The following is a 23,289-nucleotide window of genomic DNA, read 5'->3' as shown; positions in this document are numbered from 1 at the left end:
TTCATCAATACATTGATGCACGAGTTTTTGCGATAATCACTGAAAACTCATAAGTAATATGAATAAAATTTTCACTAATGAAATTTGGAAAAAAATATTGTCTAAATACTAAGTAAATTTAAAATTATTTTTAACAAATAAGTATAGCAAATTAGTATTTACTTAAGTTACTATTGTGTGAACAAAATAATTGACCAACTATCAAGGAATGCGTTGACAATTGTAAATATACGTTAGTTACGAGTATTAAAATAAGTCGTAAACGAATAAAAATTAAGTCACGTGATTAAAACAAAAAATTATCAACAAAACTTGATTATGATAAAGATTTTATATAATTACTTAAAATTGATAAAGAAATATTTTTTTTATTTGTGTTTAAGTAAACAGAACTGCTAATATTGTAATCAGTCAAAAAATATGTAGATATTAAGATAAATAAGTAACTGACTACTTAAATGGTTTATGCTTAATTAAAATAATAAAGACAGTTGCTTATTTGTCTTGTATTATTGTTGTAAATTACAAATGTTTTTTTAGATAAATTTAGAATACTTAACTATCAGTAGTAGGTAGGTACGCCAAACATATAATAAATTAATTTTCAATTAAATTATTTTAATAAAATTTTGAAATAAAAATTCTACTTAGTTTTAGTTAATTTTAGTTTTTGTACGCATTATTTGTACATAGTAGTTGTTAAATATATGAAAAAGTATTATCTTCATTTCTAGAATGGTATTTAATCCATACCTACTTACCTAATTTAAAATCCCAATAATGCTTCCTTAATTATTTTAATTCTTCTTATTTATTCTCCTTCGTTTTTTGTTTATTCTGCATTAAATAAATTATTTGATAGTTTTCTTTCAATTTTCTTTAAGAATTTAATTAAACGCATTTAAATCTTTAAATGTTTTATATTTTATGTACTTGTATAACTATATAAGTATAATATAATATTTTAATTGTGTGTCAATTATATATCATAAAAGAAATAAGTAAAAAAGAAAATTTAAGTACATAATTGAATTTTTTTTTAATAAATTTCAATAGATTTATTTTAGCAATATGGTAATTCCCGACACAATAAATTTTGAAATAGCATGTATTTTTAATATTAAAATAAGTATGTATGTGTGTATGTAAATAAATTTGAAAAATAATGTCAAACGTCAGTTTTGTGTTGATGAAGTAGTTATAGCTAAAATTGGGGTCATTTATAATTTTATGTTTCTATACTTACTTGAAAGAATTTTTAATTTTCTTTTTGATATTTTCTTTTATTTTCTTAAATATTAAGTATAATATAATATATTTTTGTTATTTTATGAGAAATAAAAATGTTAAACTGTACAATATTAAACAAAAATGACATATGTATGAATGTGTTTATATATTATACTTATATGTATACGTATGTTTATGATAGGTCTTTGGATGTTTGAAAATAAAATTTGGAAAATCTTTTAAAAAATCTTAAAATTAGTACACAATAAATTTTACCTTCATAAAATTTATGTTTTCATTAAGCATATTTTAGTGTAATTAATTTTTTTTTTATTACATATTTGAAAAGTCTACTCTTCAAGATATTTATTTAATTATCTACATACACACATATTATTTTTTAACAGCCATGATAGCGTTAATTCAAATTACTCTTTTAGAATTAAAATAATTTCGTATAATATATATGTAAGTGTGTGTAATAAAATGAAGAGTTTTGTATAATACAGAGAAAATAAGCTACATACGTGTATATTAGAAAATTCCGATTTATTTCGTAAAAAAAAAGGGCTGGTTATTGCAAATAAATTACAAACATGTACTTGAATCTGCGTAGTCAGTACATGTGTAGGAAATAAATTGAAAAGACTGGAATGCTTCAATATTTTGAAAATTCTAGTCCTTATATAAAAATTTATTATGAAAATGATAGTCACTTGCTGTGGAAAGGATCATTTTAAAATCTTTAAAAATCGACCGAAATTTATTAACGGTTCTTGGGGAAAATCCAGCATGCGTACGCATATCTAAAACTAAAAAAAATTGATTTATTACTGCAAAAATTTATCGTTTTTTCTGCAGTAGTAAAAAGTTTTTAGAGGTCTTTAGCTAAGTTATTTTTAAAATGCAGTTCTAGTACTTAATTGAAGTTGTCATTATACTCTATTTGTCTTACATATTAAGTATATTGTATTTCATTATTAGTTGTCATTATTTGTATTTGGCTTAAATACCATTATTAAAAAAATAGGTTTTCAAAAAAAATATCCAAAATATAGCAGAGTTCCAATATTTTCCGTTTTGTAAATTTCTAAAGTTTATTAATCTTTACCAAAAAAAAAAAGAGGAAAAAACCTACTCCAGTAAATCTTCTATATCACCATTTTCCATCCTGTTTACTCGTAAAATTGAGTTGAGCTAGCGCAGTTACAAAATTGAAAATGCGATGTTGTGTGAAATTTTTGAATTGTCGCACACAGTTCTACAGTTTTACAATCACTACTTTGCTGTTAAAGAAGTTCTTATTAAACATAAACATTGTAATCTAGTATTCAGTTAGGACTGCATTTTTAGAAGAACAACTCATCAAGATTCACAACTAGCCAATATCTACTTATTTATTTTGTATTTTATATATCATATGTATAACATATGAATATATATATATGTATATGGTCCATACCATATCAATACATTTAATGATTTTTGTTTTTAATTTTGGCATTCTTTGAAAATCATTTAACTTTGCTTTAAGTTATCAATTTTCTTTTCTTTTTTCATATTTTAAAAGTTTTAAATTTTCACGACAATTTCTGTTATAACACCTATAGCTTTACGTGTACAACTTGCTTTCAAAATATCTCTCATTAAGTTTGTGTCAAATATTTTGACTGTCTCACATATCAAAATTTCATATTTTAATTGCAAAAAAAAAAAAGTGATCACCTACTTAAATTTATTTATTAACTTTCATTTTCCAATTTCATTCAATGATATTAAAAATTATGGTTTGATAAACGTTTAATTTTTTGTGGTTGCTCAAAAAATACGTCCATACACACATAGATATACATATATATAAAAAATATAAAATATTAAACTTTAATGATGACATTTTAATGACAAACATGAAATTTTGTTGAAAATATCACAAAAAAAAAAACAAAATCTCTAAATCATTTTTTTTATATTTGATTGGTGAAAATTTCACTTGTTATCTAAGTATGTTCAACTATTTATAAATGAGTAACTAGTATTGTTTCTTGGGTGCATGTTCGAATTAAAAAATACACATTTTGATTTGAGTGAAATTGTTTTTTTCTTATTCGTAGGACGTTTCAATTGTAATTGTAAAAATTGCTCAAAAAAACCCACTCTATAAAAAAAAAATGTAACCACTTACTTATAAAACAAAATAAGAAAAGAAAAACAACAAAAAAAAAACTCACCGTGTTTGACACAAAAATGTAAGAAAAATGAAATACAAACAAACATACATAAATAAGTAATATATGTAATATAAACTTAAGATGGCCATCTACGACTGTTTCTTACAAATATAGGACAAAAAAGCAAAATAAATTAAAACAACTTTTTTGTTTTCTTCTTTTTCTTGCCTCTTAATTTTTGCTTTCCATAGTTAAGTATTTTTTTTTTTTTTTTCAAATTTTAAATTATGTATAAAAATATTTTTGTAGACATATTGTGTTGTTTATATTTCATACTTACCATGTAGGGTTGAGTTAAAATTGCTCAACCATTAAGTATCCATGTAGGGTCGAGTATAAATCTTTCAAATATAATTAACTGCCATGTGTGTATGTGTGTTTAAATTTATATATATATATTTTTTTATAAGTATTCATCGAGCTTGAATACATGACATTTCACTTTTTAATTAAAATTTCGTTTGTTTCATTTTAGTTTTACATTAATTTAATTTATTTTCTCTATGATATTTTAAGGTATTATAATCATGTATGTATGTATATATAACAAGGTAGATTACATATTATACATATGTTGCATGGTTAGAAATTTTCTTATAAAATACTTACCTATTAAAATTTACTTCCTAAAGCATGACTATTTGAAATGTATAAGTATGTATAAATTTATACAATGCCGTGTATGAGAAGAACCGCAAGCAAATTTTTTTAAAATTTCTTAATTCATAATAAGCAATTAATTTAAAAAAAAAAAAAAGTAGATACGATTAAAATAGATTATTTACAAAACCGGACAAAATATTGTGAACGCTCTTAAAATATATTTTTCTTTTTCGTTATTAAAACGCGTATAACATTCAAGTTTACAAAAAAAAAATGTGAAAAATTGATTTGAATAGTTGAAATTTACAGTTTGTATACTTAAGAAATGTTGTATAAAATTTTATTTTTATTTTTCATAAATTTCATAAATTTTGTCTTCTTTTCTATAATAACAAAACTTGGATTTACATCGTGTCTGTCAATACTTTATTGCACTTTATAAGGAGTCAATCCAGTTAGGTGGTACTTAATTAGCTTTGCGATTTCATTATTTTGTTAGGGACTGCGAACTTAAAAATATATGTAGGATAACTCAATATATTGGATATCAGGCCAAAGACACACTCACGTATTAAATGCACGAAGGGAGGAATATTGTTACTCTATTAATCGTTAGTGTCAACAGAAGCTGCTATTGGTTCTTTTTGCTGTTATTCAATGCAATTACAGCTCTTTTCGTTAAAACGTACAACAAAATAAAATTCTTGCAAGAACTGAAGCCACGAAACGATATTTAGATGGAATATATATTTTGTTAGGCGACAAGACTCTTGAACGCATTTGCTAATAAATCAATAATAACTCAATGTCACATTATGCCCGATAATCAAAAACTGGTAAAAATTTAACTAAGTAGTGAAGTACTCCTATGAACAGTTGCGTGTATTTATCAGGAGGTAACTTTTTTGGTTGATATACACTTGTTGGACTACGCTGATCGCAATTCACAATGTTGCTGTCAATGACCCTCGCTATTATCTGATCATTTTGAATTTTGTTTAGTTACAAATGCAAGACCTGAACCCTATTAACATGTGTTTTCAATAACGTTTCAAAATTCGAATGGATCATCTAAAATGTAGAGGTATATTTAGATGAAACCGTACTGAAAAATGAAAGCCATTAATTTATTGATTTAAATAAAAAATTATCGTCAAACTCTTAAGATCATCCCCATTTCCATTATTTAAAATATAAAATTTTTAATTCATAATCATGCGTTATAGGAATCCTTTTTGAATTTTATAACAAGTGAATGTTAATTACTCGTCAACTGCAATGCGACAGTGAATACATTTGTATATATGTATATATATATTTCAATCAACACCCTCAATATAAGGATTTTTACAACAAAATAGGATACACTACAAACTATAAGTATTATTAGTTATAAGAGTATAAGAGAATCAATTAAAAAACAGAATTCTCTCACTGAGAAATTTATGCCATAACTGTATATTTTATGAAATATATATTTATATATGAAATTCTTAAAATATATACATACAAACATATATGTTTATACGAGTATAATATGTATACCCTAATTTAAATTCAAATCAATTATTGCTTTGCATGTTTAAAAAATCTTTAAAAAATTCATACAAAAATATCTAATCGACGTTAACTTGACTTAGATGGGAAATTAAACAGAACAACCGGAGAAAAATAATCGATGTTGTCATAAAAAAATATGCAAAATATTTTTTTTTAATGTACACATTGGCTATTAGCGCGCATTAGGTTGTATAAAACATACAAAAATTACAAGAAAACCAGAAAGAGTCTTTAATACAGAGCAATAAAAAGAAAAACAATATGGAGACCCACGCTAAGATATTGTAATAAAAATAGATACAAATTAAGATATTAAAAGAGAAAAAATAATTTTTGCTTTATAAATTTAAGAAACGGAAAAAAATGCACACAATTGCTGCAATATTTTCAAATTTCAAGAAGAGTTTTAATTCGTGAGAATCACATGAAACAGGAACTTTTATAATTTAACTTTGTCAGTATTGAAAACTTAAGTTCCATAGAAGGGAAGCACATTAAGAGTCTACATTGTTTATGATCAAATGTTCGTTTGTTACAATATGCCGTTGTTATATAATAATTTAAAAAATCAATTTTCTGGATCATCGCCAAACCAACTCTTAATAAATTCATGTTTATTACGTGAATCTTAATTTTCTTACTATAATCCATAGTTAAATTCAAATATGAATTATAAAAATTAACTTTTATTATTGGTTATCCTGTTGGTTTCTAATAAAAACTAATAAAAGTAAAAATTTAAAAAAAAAAAAAAACAAGAAAAATTTCTAACCATTAACTGCAATCATCAGATTCAAATCATTAAATCCCCTAAGGAATTTATTTAAACATTTTATAACTTACGGGTATGTATGTGGTCAAATCGAAAGAAATTTCCACTATCATAGTTTTTGTTTTATTCGCAATCCCTTCTCCATCAATGAATATTAAAGAACATGAATTGCATATTAACATAGAGAAATAAGTAATCCAAGAGGTCTCAACATTAATTTTTTCCATTTTGTCTTGCTGAAATGAGATACCAGAATCTTGGTGTATATGAAAAAATTACTATGAATAAAAACAACAAAAAGAACACAAAAATTTGGTATACACACAATATTTTATCGTAAATTTTTTGTATACCAAATAGATAAAAGTTTTTTACGTTATTCTCTTGTTTTTTCATTACTTCTTTGCATTCTTTCAAGTTATACATATGTATGTATATGTATAGGTATACATAATACATATCTACATTCATAAATTCGAAATATTAATAAGATTATTATATGTTTGTTATTTATATGATTATTTGTACGTACCGCTGCTTTTCGATATTTTTTCGTTTGTAATAATTGAAATTGTAAAATTTTGGAACTTTATATGTACATTATAATTGCGTTCGTACAATAGCGAAGGCTGTAGATATTTAATCGCTTGAATTTAAAGTTCTTATGCTGTAATAAACACGCATGATTAAAATGGCATGCAAAACATATAAATATAAATTTAATTTAAAAGAAAGATTAGAAAAGTGTGTTATTTCGAATTGCTTTCAAAAAAGAAATTCCAATAATAATTTTAAACTTTTTCAATTTCCTAAGCGAAAAAATATTTTGAATATTTGACTTTCTAATTGTAATCTGAAACAAGAAAAAATAAATTCATATGTAATAAGCATTTTAATTCAGATTGCATTGGAACTAAATATTTGAAAAAAAATACAATTCCAACTATTTTTGACTGGGAGCCTAAATATAGGGAGATTCCTGAAAATTTATTGAGTTTTCCTAACACTAAATTAAAAAAATATTGTGCCAAGGAATGTACTAGCTCTAATAGGACCCATAAAATATTTAAATTCCCCACCGATTTCACTTTAAAGCAAACTTGGTTAGAAAACTGTGAATTTAATTCAAGTTTTTCCACTCAAAATAAATATATATGCTCCAAACATTTTAAAGTAACAGATATTTTAAAACTAAAAACTTAGAAATAAAGCAGTACCCTTACTTAATCTATTCAATCCAAAGTTTATTTTTAAATTTAACGACGAAGACAATGATTTAATTAAAAAGAAATATCCAACTTTGTACCACTTTCGATTTCATGAAAACTGTCGAAAGATTCTACTATTTTATATATTACAGTTCACATTATAAACGTTTCACGTAAATGATAATTATTGTAATAAAAATTTACATAATTTTCGTAATATATTCATATAATATACATTAACATATACATATATAATTATGATATATACATATTTCTATAATGGCACAAATTTTTGTCTTTTTAAAATTTCAAATCAAAAATTTTATTTTATTCATAAACCTATAATATCAAACACCATATAATATTAAGAAAGAAATTATGCATTCAGTATGTTTATACATTCATACATACCTACTTATATGTTCATAATATTTTGATTGATCTTTATTTGTATTGTATACCTACGTACATACATTTAAATGATCATAAAAAAAAAATCAAGATATCGTAAATAAAATCATTGTTCAATTGAGAAACGATATTCTTTGTTTTTCGTTTTTTCTTTTTTCTACGTTCATATTTTTTCATATACACCAAGATTCTGGTACCTAGTTTTCATGTTTGAATTTTTTCCATTTGTTCGGCTTGAATATTCTTCAATTACTTATTTTTCTATGATATTAACCATTTGGATTATTATTATGCCTCTTAAATATACATTCATACAATATACATAGTTCAACTAACGTACAAAGGTATGTAATATTTCTTCCCTATAGTTTTACTTATTTTTGAGTCATTTGCCTTTACATAGAAGAAGTAAATAATAACTATACATGGTTGCTATTTAAATACGAGTATAAAATAAAAATACTTTTGGTCAATGAATGAGTCACACGGGTAATATTGTAAAAACATTTTTAGTTCTTTTTCGCGTGTAATAAAGTGTTTAAGAAAAAAAAAATTTAAGCGCAAAAATTTTTTATACTTTACCTCTTAGGAATAATTTTTTATATATAATTCAAATTTTCCATACATAAGCACTTGGAATATATAATACAGTAGAATCCAGATAAAAGGAAAATATGGATGAGAGACAACATCCTTGGAAAAGAGGAGAAAAATAATTAATTTAGGCATTTAATAAAATTTTAACACAATTTTTTCCCCTTACTCCATTTGGGAGCATTATGACCTTCCATTTGACTAGATAGCCGAGATTTGTTTTGCAAGTCATTGAATTAAGTAGGTGATGACGAGCTTAGTTAAGTTATACAATATCAAGTATAATTTTTATTGTGACCTGACCAGAACTTGAACCCGAGCTCCTTCGGTTAAAGGACCGGTTTCATAATCACTACAACATTGGCCAGAAATTTTAACAAATATAATAAATTAAAATTTTTTTAACTCAAAACTAATATTAATAAAGGTATAAAAATTAAACTCAATTTATTTTTAATTTGAATATTTCACATATTTTTCCTCAGTGTACCGGAATTGGCACGAATTTTAAATTTGCGTAGAAGGGAAGTTATTCACAAATCAATAATTCAAAAAGTTTTATTACGTTATCTGATGCAACATAGAATATTGTGCCAATATTGATACACTGAGAAAAAAAGTGAGACGATATGTGAGTCTTTTTTCAAAAAAAAAAATTAAAATTGCGTTTCTCAGTTCGTTAAACTATTACTTATGCAGCTAATGCAATTTAATATCAAATATTTGAGAATTCTGAGTTCATTTTGGTAAATTAATTATTTTAATTGGTAATATTAAGTTAATTAAGGCAGGACTTTAGATAGGCTAGGCAGACTCTAAATTCTCATTAAAATGTTTATCATTTTAAAATTATTATTTTGTTGTTCAAAATTTTTTTAATTTTATTCCAAATCACTTAAACATTCACATTATATATATACTCACTCTTAATTATATATAGTTATTTAACGAAATACAAAAAAAAATTGTATTTGACTCCTATAATATAGAAATAAAATGCTAATTCTGCTAGTCTACACAAGTATTTTTAAGATCATGTTAGAGTATGACATAATAATTCAGTGAATAATTAATTTTTCTTAAATATACGAGTGATTCATTTCATAATATGCACAGTTTTAAAATAATCTTAGAACACATACTATACACTTGAGATTTTTTTTTTTTTGCGAACTCTTGGCATTTTCTATACTTAATATTAAAAATTGTAAAAATCACTTTGTTTTTGTGTCGTCCTCCTATTTTTTTTTCTATATGGAAAAAGCTCATGTTGTCTGAGAAATCAATATAAGTATATATACGCAGAAGATGTGCAAAATTCATTTTATAAGTTATTGGATTTTATAAAATAAAAAAAAAATCATTTTTTAAAACAATAAATTAAAAATTATAATTTCCTCCCATAAAGTATCATTATAGGGGGCAGAAAATATTTTATTATAAGAGTGCAGCGATGTGTTTTTTATATGTACTTGTACAAAACAAGAATGTCATATTGTCAGATTAAGGCATTTTATTGATTTTATATCCTGACATAGAAATTGTTAAGTATTTTACAACAACTAAATAATGATGGCATTGGTTACGGATTTATTGATTGAAAATTTCATTCTTACAATATATTTGTTTTATTTAAAAACAACTAAGTAAATACTTATAATAAATAATAATTTATTGAAGAAACATGTGAACTCTTAAATGTATACTTATACAAGCAATAATTATTTAAGGAAAATTGATTGAGCTTCGCCACATATGCTTCGCCTCTGACATTCACCAAATAAGATACTAAACATATGTGTTGGGCAAGATTTTCTCAGTCTTAAATTATTTTCACTTTTCAATTAATTTGGAATTTAAATTTTTAATTGAGAGGAAATGTGCTTATCAAAAACTTCAAATTCGGTTTAAACTTATTTGTATAATAAGTAAATATGAAAGTAAAGTTTTCTCTCAGGTTCCCAAATGATTTTAAAACCTAATTAAATACATATTGAATAAATTGCTCAAATTTTTCAAATTAAGTTGCTTTCATTCAATTCAATTTATGTGAAGTTTGTATTAATTTATAATCAGGTGAGAAAAATCAATTCTACAAAACAAATTATAAGTATAGTGGAAATTGCTTTAGTTGATTAATTTCAATTTTTTTAAGTATTTTGTTAACGAAATTCATAAAGCATATGCGTATACATACTTACATATGTATATGAATACGAATAATTACTTTACCTGACCTGCTTTAATTAAATATTGAAAATATAAGAAAAATTTTATGTTAATAATGACCAGTGTAATTGTTAAGATCTTCGTATAAGACTTATTTAAACCATGCAAATAATTATTTTCATTCCTTCCAGGCTATAAAAATTAGAAGTACTTAATTTTTAGCAATTCATGTATTTAAAACTATAAGCTTGATAAAATTTGGATAAAGGTATAGAATTTAATACAAGTGCCATTTTGTTAGAAAATATAATGTTAATACTAATTAACCATATAAGTGCCAGGGGCCTAGATATAGTGCTAATGTAAGTAGTGATGGGAATCATAAGGGTTCAGTTACCTACGAGAAAAAGAAATCGGCATAAATATTTGCATCGCTATGAATAATGCTTTTTTTAATTATAGACTCCTTCCAATATGCAATTATGGAACAAATTTTGAAGTTTAGAAAAATAAACAGAACGGGGTTTTTACAAATTTCAAGTTATTTAAATAAAGTGTACTTCGCACACCATATTGCTTCGGCTCGAATTCATTTCAGAAAACTTAGATAATTTTTGATAATTAATGATTTTTTTTCACTTATTTTAATTAAACGAATTATTCGATTACCCCCCACATTATAAACTCTTTAAAATTAAATTTACTTAAATGACGTATAAATTTAATTACACAACAACTTTTTTTATACAAAATTTAAAACTCCACACATTATTTGGCCTTTGGCAAATGACATATTTAGCAATTAATCAAATATGCTTATCTATACACACTTTTTGTAATACTTAGGTGTATTGAAAAACCTCCTACATTGGCAACACTAATTTAAAAGAAATTTTTGTCTTTTTTTTTTTATTTTTATCTATAAACTTAGATGAACTTATTCCCATAAAAATTTTTCATAACAAGACAATTGGTGGTGATCTTGTTTACCTTATAAATAAAGTTGTGAATTTAATTAAAAAATTTAATTTTTGTGTTGGTTTGCCTATATTTATAAACATTTATATGAACATACAAACATACAATATACGCCGGGTTTAATAATGAAAATTTTTACTTTTTTACGCTTTAAATAATAATTTCATTATAAATTACAATAAAAATAAATGATTTTTATGTATGCATGGTAAATATTTGTGTGTGCGTGTATTTGCAATTGTATAAAATTATTTATTTTTAAATTTTTTAAATAATATTATTCTGTTTTTTAATTTTAATTTATTTTTTTTTTTATTTTTTTGCAGAAATACCTCAACTTCAACTTCAACATCAACAACAATAATAAAACAGCAACCAAAAAAATCAACAACAACAACAACAGCAGCAATAACAGATAAACAGAATACCATTACAAGTGATAATAGAATAACCAGTAATAATATATTAACAACTATTACCCATATGGAAGAGAATACCGTTGGTGGTGATCAAAATAATGTTAAACCAACACAAAATAGAAATTCACAAAATATACAACAACAACAACAAAAACAGCAAATGAATAATGAAAATACGATTAATAATACTATAGAGAATAGTAAAATGAATGGAAAAATATCACGAAACCAGAATGAAATATCACCTGGTGGAACCCTTCCAAATGCTAGTAATAATATTGGCATAACGAATAACAGCGCGAAAACCGATAATAAAAGTAAGTTTGAATTTGTTTATGTTTGTGTTTTTTTTTTTTTAATTTACTCAGGTTTTTTACTATTATTGTTATTATTATTTTCATTTACGTTTCTCTTGTTTTCAAGAATAATAACAAAAAAGAAAAAAAAACTAAAATCAAAATGTGTTGCAAGGTAATTCACATTTTTTTTTTGTTTTTCGGTTGTTTTTGTGGAAAATAAAAGTTAGTCTTTGAGATTATAGACCGAAATGGTATAAGTTGTAAGAGTATGTCTGAATGTCTAAATATACAGTAAAACTCGTTTATAATAGACTTGATTTTACTCTTCATTTTGCTTTTTATAAAAGAAAGTTAAAAATAAATGATCAGTGCTAGCTTAAACTTAAAACTTAAAAAAATATTCAAAATTTACCTAAATCTCACTAATTGTTGAAAATTTAAATTCAAATTCACACACAAATCCAGATAGTTATTTTTTATGTATGTAGCTGTTTGTCGAATTTGTTGAACTTATATCTTTAGGTAATTTCTTTGTCTGATATGAGATACAACTGCGTGTAGTAAAATAATAGTAGTATGGTCAAAAATTCTGAGTTGGAAAATTTCAATTAAAAACGCAGATGTTTAGTAATATAAATTTTTGTTTTTATACTAATAATTTAATTTGCACGTATATTTATTATCCTATAACGCATAACCTTGATATTATATTTTGAACCTATAAGAAATTTTCTTTAAAAAAATGATAAAATCAGTGCATTGGAACCGCTCACTCCCTTTTATTTGAAATGCAACGGTATGGCACGTATTTAATACTAACACTTCAGGGACTGTAAATTCCTGAACGTAACGAAAATTTATAATATATGAACTTATATTTATGGACTCTAACACTTGATGCGTGTGATAAGCAATGACACAATTATAGTTTTACTGTTATAATTTCTCTTATATGACAGTTTTTTATAAGTAGATTTTACTGTGTATGCATGTAAAACAATTTTTTTTTTTTATTAAAATCTGAAATAGTTTTAAGATAAGAATATAAGGCTATGGTATTTTTATATTGCCATCTTCGAATATTGCGTTTGTGTTATAAATTTTGAATTTTAAATTTAAATAGAACTGATAACTTTCAAAAGCATAGAAACTAAAATACATGCTTTTTTTATTTTTATGGAAAATCTTCTAATAAAAAAATAAATAAATTATTTTTTAGAAAAAGAAAGTTTTTCAATAGGTTAAGAAGTTTGCTAATACAAGTTTTTTTTTTTTTATTGGAATTTTATTAAGTATTAATGTATTAAGTATTAATATAAATGTATAGCTTACAATGTAAATGTGCCTAAGTAATAACAGCTCAATCATTCTTTTATTATATAATTAGTCTGTCCATTTCTTTAAATTCTGAATAGCATTGTAATTCTAATTCATTGTGATAATGGCAAAAAACTGTGAGCTGTCACCTTAAATCCTAGTTATTTTGATTTTTATGTTAGTAAGAGCGTACTTTCTAGTAAATTCAGTTACGTCTCTGTAGATTATGTATGTATACTTGTACAATAGATTGTTAAATAAATGAATAATTTATAATTTTTGATTATGACAGCTAATTCATCCAAGTAATAAATACGAATAAAAACACTCTAAATTTTATCGACTCTTTAACATTCCCTTTCCTTATTTGTTTAAAATATAATGACTTTGACTAATTTTCTAGTTCTGTACAATTTATTAACAGTCTCATTTATACAATTTCAGTTTTTTATTACATTTAATGCTTAAATCTATAAGCAGCAACAATCTGGTACAACAAAACATTCGATACACAAACCCATTTAGCATGCGATAAATTCAACTTGTGCAATTTCAGAGCAAATATTATAACATTTCTTAAGTTCCAACAATTTTATTAATTTTCTAAAAACTATACTTTCACTTTAATGTTACTCTTTAACCTACGTCTAACTATATCAAACCTGAATGTCTGAAATCTTCATGCAACAAATTTCTTTAAATAATATTAATTACCAACAAGCCCACCATATTTTTATCAATTTATACTTGCATATAATAAAAATTTCATACAAATTTTAGCGCCCAATTTCTACTAGCCTCAAAAAGAAAAATGTTATATATCCAACAAAGCACATCAAATATTCAACATTTAAAAATTATGCTAAAATATTCATTAATACATCAATGTGTGTGTTCTTATTGCTCCCAACGTAATTCTTACTCTAAAATATAATTAATTACTATTAATTAATTAATCTTAATTATACTTGTAATTTATATAATTATCTAGTATTCATTGTAGACAAATTCTTGAAGCACAATTTAACTTAATTATATTTTATTATAATTGTATACATACATATACTTTATTTATTTATTAAGATTAAATTATCATAATATTTACTGTATATTATACATAGATTCTTCAAAGATGTTTTCCTGCCGTGTGTTACACACACTTGATTTATATGTGTACACATAAAACGATTACATAAAGAATAAATTTACTTTTAAAATGAGAAAAAATAAAAATAAGAAAAGGCAAAACTATCTAACTTAAAGATTAATTTAACTTAATCACGTTTAATTGTTAGTAGAACTCACTTTTATTTTTATCTTAATATAAAATTCATAAGTATAATTTGTTATTTGAGAATAAAATAAATTAAAATATTTTTATTGCATTGTAAATCATTGTGAATGTGTTAAAAAAAAGTAAACTACTAAGACAGATTACGCTTAAGAATGCCAACGGTAAATGCATTTTTAACGTAAGCACAAAAAAAAAATAATTCAAAATACGAAAAAAATATTTGAAAAACGAGAAAATATGGACCCTTGTCAATCCTAAGATATCTCTTCAAATATTTTCCACAAATTATACCACATTTGACGAAATACCGTGTAGTATATCACTCCTTTTCACAATTTTTTTTTCCTGTAAAATTGAACATTAAGTAGCTTGAAAGTGTAGCTTTCATGACAAAATCGTTTTCGAAGTTTTATATTGACATATTGCAACAATTTATACAAATAAAATTTCATTGACAAAGTGGTGTCTTTATTAAGACCCGTTTATCCAAAATTTGATTCTCTACCCGGTAACAGTAAATCATTTTCGTACCTCTGCTTCAATTGAATTCCAATTATATAACAGTTATGCCATAGTTGAAAATGTTTATTTGTAGCAAAAAAATCCAAAAAAATTCAACAACAGGAACTTTTATGTAAAATTCATTGTAATTCAATAAAAATCTTAAATTTTCGTTTTCTTACCAAAATAAGGTTCTTAAAAAAATGTGAACTGTTTTCAAGCCCTTCATATTCAAATATTGTCACTTTAAAGCTTCTATCTTTTTCTGAACTGAAAATATCTCGCACACCCTTAAGATTTGCCATCCACTTCGGAACAAAAATTTTACTCATTTTTTCGATCTACTTACTAATAACGCTATACTTTGTTGTATAACAACCCTCTAAATCACCCTAGGTATCACATATATTTATTAGTCAGCGTTACAAACGAAATATTAAATTTTTAATAGTCTTCTAACGTTCTCTTTAGTACAGGTAAAACAAGAAAGGAAAAAAATATCAAATGTGTCTCGCATATTTTAAAAGTGACGCGACTGCATTCACTATTTTGTATTTTTTGATTTCTTTTTCTCATTTTTTTTTCTTCTTTTTACCAGTCTCACTCAATTTAAAAAAAAATAAAATAAAAAAATAATGCACATGTTTAACCTCAGTTTCTTTTTGAAAGTGCACACTCCACTTTATTTAAAAAATAATTATAGTTAGTTTAGTTAAATCGTACCGTTAAATTTATTTACTAAATTTAAAAAAAAAAAGTTTATATTTTAATGTCAAGATTAAAACGAATTTTTTTTTGGTTTATTTTTTCAATTTGTTGTCTAATTTGAAAGAAAAACGGAAAACTGGATTAATTAATTCATTTTTTTAATTAAATTATTAATTTTTTTTTTTATTTTTATTTTATTCGTATAGAAACGGTAAATATTTTTTATAAATACTGGCAATGTACAATTTGATAAAAGAAATCTCACGTAGGTCCTTATTAGCAAATAAAATTTTTACACCAGTTTTTATTAATTGGTGTTTTTATTAATTAAGTTTTTGACCGAATTGCACAATAATATAAAAATCTTTTCTCCTTCTTTGTATGAAGCAGTTGAAAAGGTGTTAGTAAGTAAGAGTGCAAGTATCGAAATTATTTGATTTTCTAATTGAATTGAGTTCTTTCGAAAATTTTGAAGACTTTCACTTTCAGAGAATTTAAATTAAATTTATGATGTGCACATTTAATTAACTATAATACCATACAAAATATATAGACTTTACTTAATAATAAACTTCTAATTTAAAACATTTGAAAATCAATAAATTTGTTCAATTAGGTATTCACATAATTGTTTACATTTGAAGTGAGAACACGTTCTTTAAAAATTATTGAAAATATATAATGAAAATATACTTTTAAATATTATGTAGGTGTCATATACAATTAACCTTTATTCATTAAATGAAAACCAATGTTTAAAACTCTAACCAAATTTGAACTGTTGTCAGCCAAAGTTCTAGGTTTTCTCCCTTTGTTATAGGAACCTGAAATGAAAGAAGACTGTGTTTATACTCAATTTGCAATTGAAATGCTTACCAAAGCTTATGTGACGTTTCAATATTTAAAAATAAATTCGTTTGATTTAGATTTAGTTTGGTAATTTTCTTTAATGGCTGCAAGTTGTCTTACAGGTACATGTATAACATTAAGGAAATACTATATTCAAATACAAGTGTGAGACTAATTTTAACCGTAAAATTTGTTTAGTTTCGAAAAGACAGGATTTGATCTGTTTTTGAAATAAAAAATTAACACTGTATAAAAATATTTCTCTATAGAAAAAGTTGGGACCAACCCAAACCAGAACTTGAGCTTGGACTCAATTTCGAACCGAAACCTATAAAAATACCAATTAAGTCAATTTTCGTTAATTTTCCAAAAAAAAAAACAACTTTTCTACATTTATTATTGACTACTCTACCGTCAAACAATTCTTCCAGGTCAAATGGATTTAAATTTATTAAGACCCGTCAAATTTTTTGTTCATTTACAGTTCAACAAAGTTTACAAATTGGAAACAAAATATTTTTATATTACAAAAATAGCACGTTTTTTCCAAATGGTTGCAATTCCGCTGTAAGCTTACGTTACATTGTAATACTTACTATTGTTGTGTATAACACTTTTTTACTAATGTGTTTTCCATTATTCCTTTTATAAAAAAAAATTGTAATGTTTTCGTATGTTTTTTGCAAAAAAAAAACCAAAATAATTGTAATTAACAATACATTAATAAAGTTGCGAGTAATACGATTAATTTCTAGTTTTTTCCTTTTATAAAACAATGGCACACCTCTTACACTCATGGGTTTTTAATAAAAGACAAACATTAAGGCATAACTTTTAAATTGCAACAAAAAGAACAAAAAACTCAAAAATTTCTTAATGATATTTTTTTACAATAAATATGTAATAATTTTTTTTTTATATTCCTCGTACATACAAATTGTATATACAAGGTATATGTATGTATGACTTGCCTTACTCAATATTTAAAAAAAAAAAAGCGGTACATGTAAAAATCAAGTCGTTGACAATGCAACGTCAATGTACTATTAAATATGTTTTACAAACTATTTTAATTTTTAATGACACGACGCCGAAGAAAAACACAATAGTTTTTATATCCTGACCGCCTCTTCGGGTGGCAGTTAAATATTTTTTCAAATGTAATTAATTTTACCGTTAATGTATCGATTAATTTTCATAACAATTTTTTCGTATAATAATTTTTCTGAATTCTGCAAGCTCAAGTTAGTTTAACAATTTATATGTTAACGTTCAGTAAATTTAAGTTTTTCTCTAACTACAATAATTTACTCATCTTGCTAGTAACGCATTATTACCAATAATTTTTAAGCTACAATTTTCTACTACTAAATAAAGAAAACAAATATTTTATAATTTTATTTCATAAATCGTTAATTTCAGCAGTATACGTTTTTAGTCAATTGTTTGCAATATTTTTACTAATAATTAATATTCAATTAAATTTTTACGAAAACAAAAAAAAGGAAAGTAACTATTCATTAATGAAAATTGTAATTATTATGACTACTGAATTTTTCTCTCTTATACATGAAAAAATAAAAATGTGTTGTGCTATTGTTCATGAATGTATTGTTATGTTAGTTACTTTTGCTATACTCGTATGTACTTAAAAAAATTTCAATTTTTAGTATTCCGGCCGAATTGCAATTGTTTTTTTTTTTTTTGTTATCATGTGCATACTATTACATATTTATTATTTCTGCAAAAATATATTATTATAATTTTAGAAAATATTGTTTACAAGCAGTACATGAAATATAATTATACGTTTTAGATTTTCTTATTAATTCAAAATGCATGTATGGGAATAACAAAAAATAAGAGCTTTTATATAATTTTTAAATTGCAAACGCATTATTTAAGCTTTAACAATAATTTATATTCCCGCTTCTTACTGCATATGCATTTGCGCTTTGTTCCAAAAAACAAAAGGTCAATTTTCTAAATTATAAAAAAAAATGAATATTTAAAATAAAAGCTATCAGAGGGCCGGTCCCATCTTGGTTTATACCATTCACATTTTTGTGAACCTATCTTTCATTTTTAGTGTCATCATTAAAAAATAGACTGTCAAAAAAAGTTTCCATTGTACTTTGTAATTTTATATGAAAAAGAATTCGGTGTCATCATTGAAAAAAAAAATGAATCATACAGCTGTTCGTCATTCAATCACAAAGAAAAAGTGTAATTTTTGTCTTCCACTAATTTTTCCTTTCATTCACTTTTTGTGATAATCGTGACAGGGGCCTATATTTTTTATTTTGAAGTCGAAACTATTGTTAATTTGACTCAAAGAATTTCAGCAAATATGCAATTTTCAGTACCTGCTTTATAAATTCATTGCCATCGTTCATTATAAGGAACAAGACTATTGAGGCAATACAAATCAATTGAGTCACCTAAATATTGCTGTTAATTTGTAAAAAAATTCGAACTTTCTGATTATTTGATTAGATGCAATATTAGTCAGTTGAATTTGTATGCGCTTTTAGAATATAGAACACAAATAAGCAATCAAACAATGACAAAAATAAAAATATTATGTATACCCTAGCTCTAAGATTATTTAAATAGAATTTTAAATGCTAAATCAATTGAACTACATGAATAGAAATAACAAGGTAATAAATAACTCACTTCTCAGTTTCTGAGTGTTTATGATGTGTCCAATGTCAGTAACAAAATACTTAACTAAGTTTTGAAAATTAGAAACATTTAAGAATTAAATAAAATATTTTTAATCTCAAGTACAATAACATTTTGTAAATTTACTTCGGTCATTCTTCTATTATTTCTTCAAGGAATTTTTATTATCAATTACAATAAATTCACAAAACTTAAAGAACCCTTGAAATTTTTAACACTATTAATATTTTTAATCTATATTATAATTTTTAAGTTACCTGGAGTGCCAAGCAATGTATAAATAATTTAATTTAAAAATTTTTAATATAATTTTTTTTACATTGTAAACCTAGGCATGACGACGGTTGTATAAATAAGTATACACATACTTTTACTGGATTGATTCAAAACTTTCAATACTAAAATAAATACTAACTATTCAAATTAAAGTTATACTTAAAAATTTGTATGTATGCATACAAAATATTTATGAGCCATGTATGACTAATGTTGTTAGTTCATGTGAAAGAAAAATAATATACATACATGTATACGTTATAATATGTCGAAGTACACAATGTAGATCTAACAAATAAATAATAAGTATTATTTTTGTTACAGTATTCAAACCTGAAATTTATTATTGCAATAATGCGAAAAACTTTTAATTCAAATATGCTAAAATTCAACTCCTTCTCTTTTTTTTTTTCCTTTCTGTTTATTTTTTTTTTGTAGTCCCATATGTTTTTACTTTTGTTTTTGTGTGGTGTACTTGTGTTGTTTATTTATACATTCCTGAAGTTAATCTACGGTTAGGCATCAAAATATTTTAATAGTAATCTAGCTCTAGCTTTACAGTTTTTTTTTTATTTTATTTTGATATTAAATTATTTGGTATTTGCAGCCGTATATATCGTAAGTACATACAATAGTAGAGTGTCGATATAAACATTATGTTGATCTAATAAATTATATAAAATAATCAACATTGGTGTGCTATCTTTTACCATTTAAAAAATTAACACTTATTTTTAAGTTTAAAAATTATTTCGTTTTAAACAAGACCAGAGTAATTTTATTCGCCTCCAACTCATAATTATATTACAAAGAGGCATTTTTGACTTAAAGCCCAACTGGAATACGTGCAAATACAAGTGCAATATATAAATGTCAAATTATTGAACGACATAACTAAATGTCAAAAATTGAAAAGACAAATAATTATATGAAAATATGTATGTATACAATTTATACTTGTACCATTTTTATTTAAGTATGTACTTTTAATTTAAGTTAAAAACCTTTATTTTTAATAAATTCTATTATTATAAGAATTTCGTATTAAATGTAAGATCCCTTACATAAGACATAATCGATAATGTCAAAATTTCGGTCGACAGCAATCAACAATTTATACTTAAAAAATTTTTTTGCATATCAACTTTCGTATACAACTTTTGTATGAGACCAGTCAACTACTGCTTTAACAACAATTTATTTTTGACAATTTGAATTTGATATTTTACTTAAATTCAAATTCGAATTATAAAAAATTTCGATTTTGCACAAAAATCAAAATCAACAGTTTAATTTTTTTTTCAATATCTATTAAGATTCAAAAGAATTCAACGCGCATTTTACATTATCGATTACGACTCATATTATTTAGTAGTCATTATATCGAGTATCTCCTGTATAATAATTACTACAAATATACACACAATGAAATTTTATATAGGATTGTTATATATTTTGTATACATCTAGGCATGTAATACATACACACATTTAAACAGTCTACACAACAATAACGTACTTCAAGAACTTGTCTTTACCATTTTTGTCTATTTTCACGTTTCTTTATTTATTTATTTATTTATACTCGTACTGACTGGCTAGTGTTATGTTACTTTTTTTTTTCTCTATTTTATTTAAAATTACTTGATTTTTTTTTTTTTTTTGAACTAAAATTTTCTGTGTTATTTTTTGTTTTGTTATTAAAATTAATTAAAAAAAAAAAATTTATTAGAAAAAAGTGTTTTTGTTTTCACTTTTAATTGAAGGAAAAAAAAAATTTATTTTTATTCTCAAAATAATTTTATGTATTAAATTTTAAATATTTTTACTTTTAAAATTAATTTTGCAATTAAAATTAATTATATACTTAAGTATTATAAAAGTGTTCATTGTTTTACAATAAAATCTTTAATAAATTCCATTGTTTTTAAGAAACAATAATTTTAATTATTTAAAAATTGGAAATTTCCATGTGAAATTATTTTAGAATAAAAATTTAAAAGATATTTTCTTGTGAATTTTTTATTAATTTAGTGTTTTAATATAAAAAAATTAAATTGAAAAAATGAATATGTAATAAAAATTTATTTTTATGAATTAAATTGAAAACTTGACGCACCTAAAATAAAATTCAAATTAACCAGTGCAAAAATTTAATAAAAACAAATAAAATAAATAATAAAAAAAATTTAAAATTGTGAATGAATTTTTTTCAAAAATTTTATTCACAATTCAATGTTTTGTTTAAAATTCAATGTACTCGTATTATCCACATTCAAAATACACACCTATCTATACATGTACATATATTGTGTTGTGATATTAAAAATTTTGTGCTTCTGTTACAATAATTATAAATAATCATTATTTAAAATTTGAATTATAAAAAATCAGGAATTAAACTATAAAACAGTTAAATAAAAAAAGTAAGGTTATAAAATCTCTTAATATTATGAAATTGTTATACTTTCATGTATACTGATTTGAATATAGTACATATGTATGTACATACTATGTTAACTTAAATATAATAATTGGAAGAGTTAATTAAAATTATAAAACCGTATTGAATATTTTAATTGAAAGAAAAAAAATTGATATAAAAAGAAGAGATTCAAAATTGAATTTGAACATTCGGCAATGTAGAAATACTAAACTGTTATAATAGTATATAAACAAACCTTTATAATATATGTGTACATTTACATACAAATATAGTGATATAAAGTGGGTAGGTAGAAAATATAATCGTGCAAAATTTAAAATGAAGTTAAGTAATAAAATTCAGATCACTAGTCAATTGTGATGTCATAATTTAATTTTTTTTTTTTTATTTTGTATTTGTCGAAAGTTTCTTTATTTATTCACTGAACTGAAAATAAAAACAAAATAATTATTAGAAAAATATCAAATAAAAAAGAAGAGCAAAACGATTTTTAATAATAGAAAATAGATTTTTGTAAATTTTGTAATCATTTGCTTTTTTCCTCTATTCTTCTTTTTTATTTTTATTCATAAAAATTATACCCTTGACTATCTATCTCTACAAAGAATCCCTTGGAAAATAATAAACCTTCAAAATGTAGTACATGTATGTTATGTACAAACATACATGTGTAGGTACATTGTGATCTATTAATAAGAATATAGGAATTTTGTGGAAAAAAAATTGTTTTTTTTTTTTGC

At 23.6% G+C, this 23,289-nt stretch overlaps 1 protein-coding gene across 4 annotated transcripts in view; it reads left to right on the top strand.

Moving 5' to 3' along the window:
- LOC129614260 (putative uncharacterized protein DDB_G0282133) overlaps positions 1-23,289 on the top strand; it is a 37,979-nt gene that overhangs the window by 3,395 nt on the left and 11,295 nt on the right. For all 4 annotated transcript variants that reach the window (XM_055528772.1, XM_055528771.1, XM_055528773.1 and 1 more), the window contains exon 2: positions 12,080-12,489. In XM_055528772.1, the coding sequence (XP_055384747.1) occupies positions 12,080-12,489 (410 nt within the window). The remainder of the gene's footprint in view (positions 1-12,079; positions 12,490-23,289) is intronic.

Source organism: Condylostylus longicornis, unplaced genomic scaffold, assembly GCF_029603195.1.
Source record: "Condylostylus longicornis isolate FDR11 unplaced genomic scaffold, ASM2960319v2 ptg000107l, whole genome shotgun sequence".
NCBI classification, from domain to species: Eukaryota; Metazoa; Arthropoda; class Insecta; order Diptera; family Dolichopodidae; genus Condylostylus; species Condylostylus longicornis.
The sequence above is the reverse complement of the archived record's forward strand: the minus strand, read 5'-3'. Positions and strand labels throughout refer to the sequence as shown.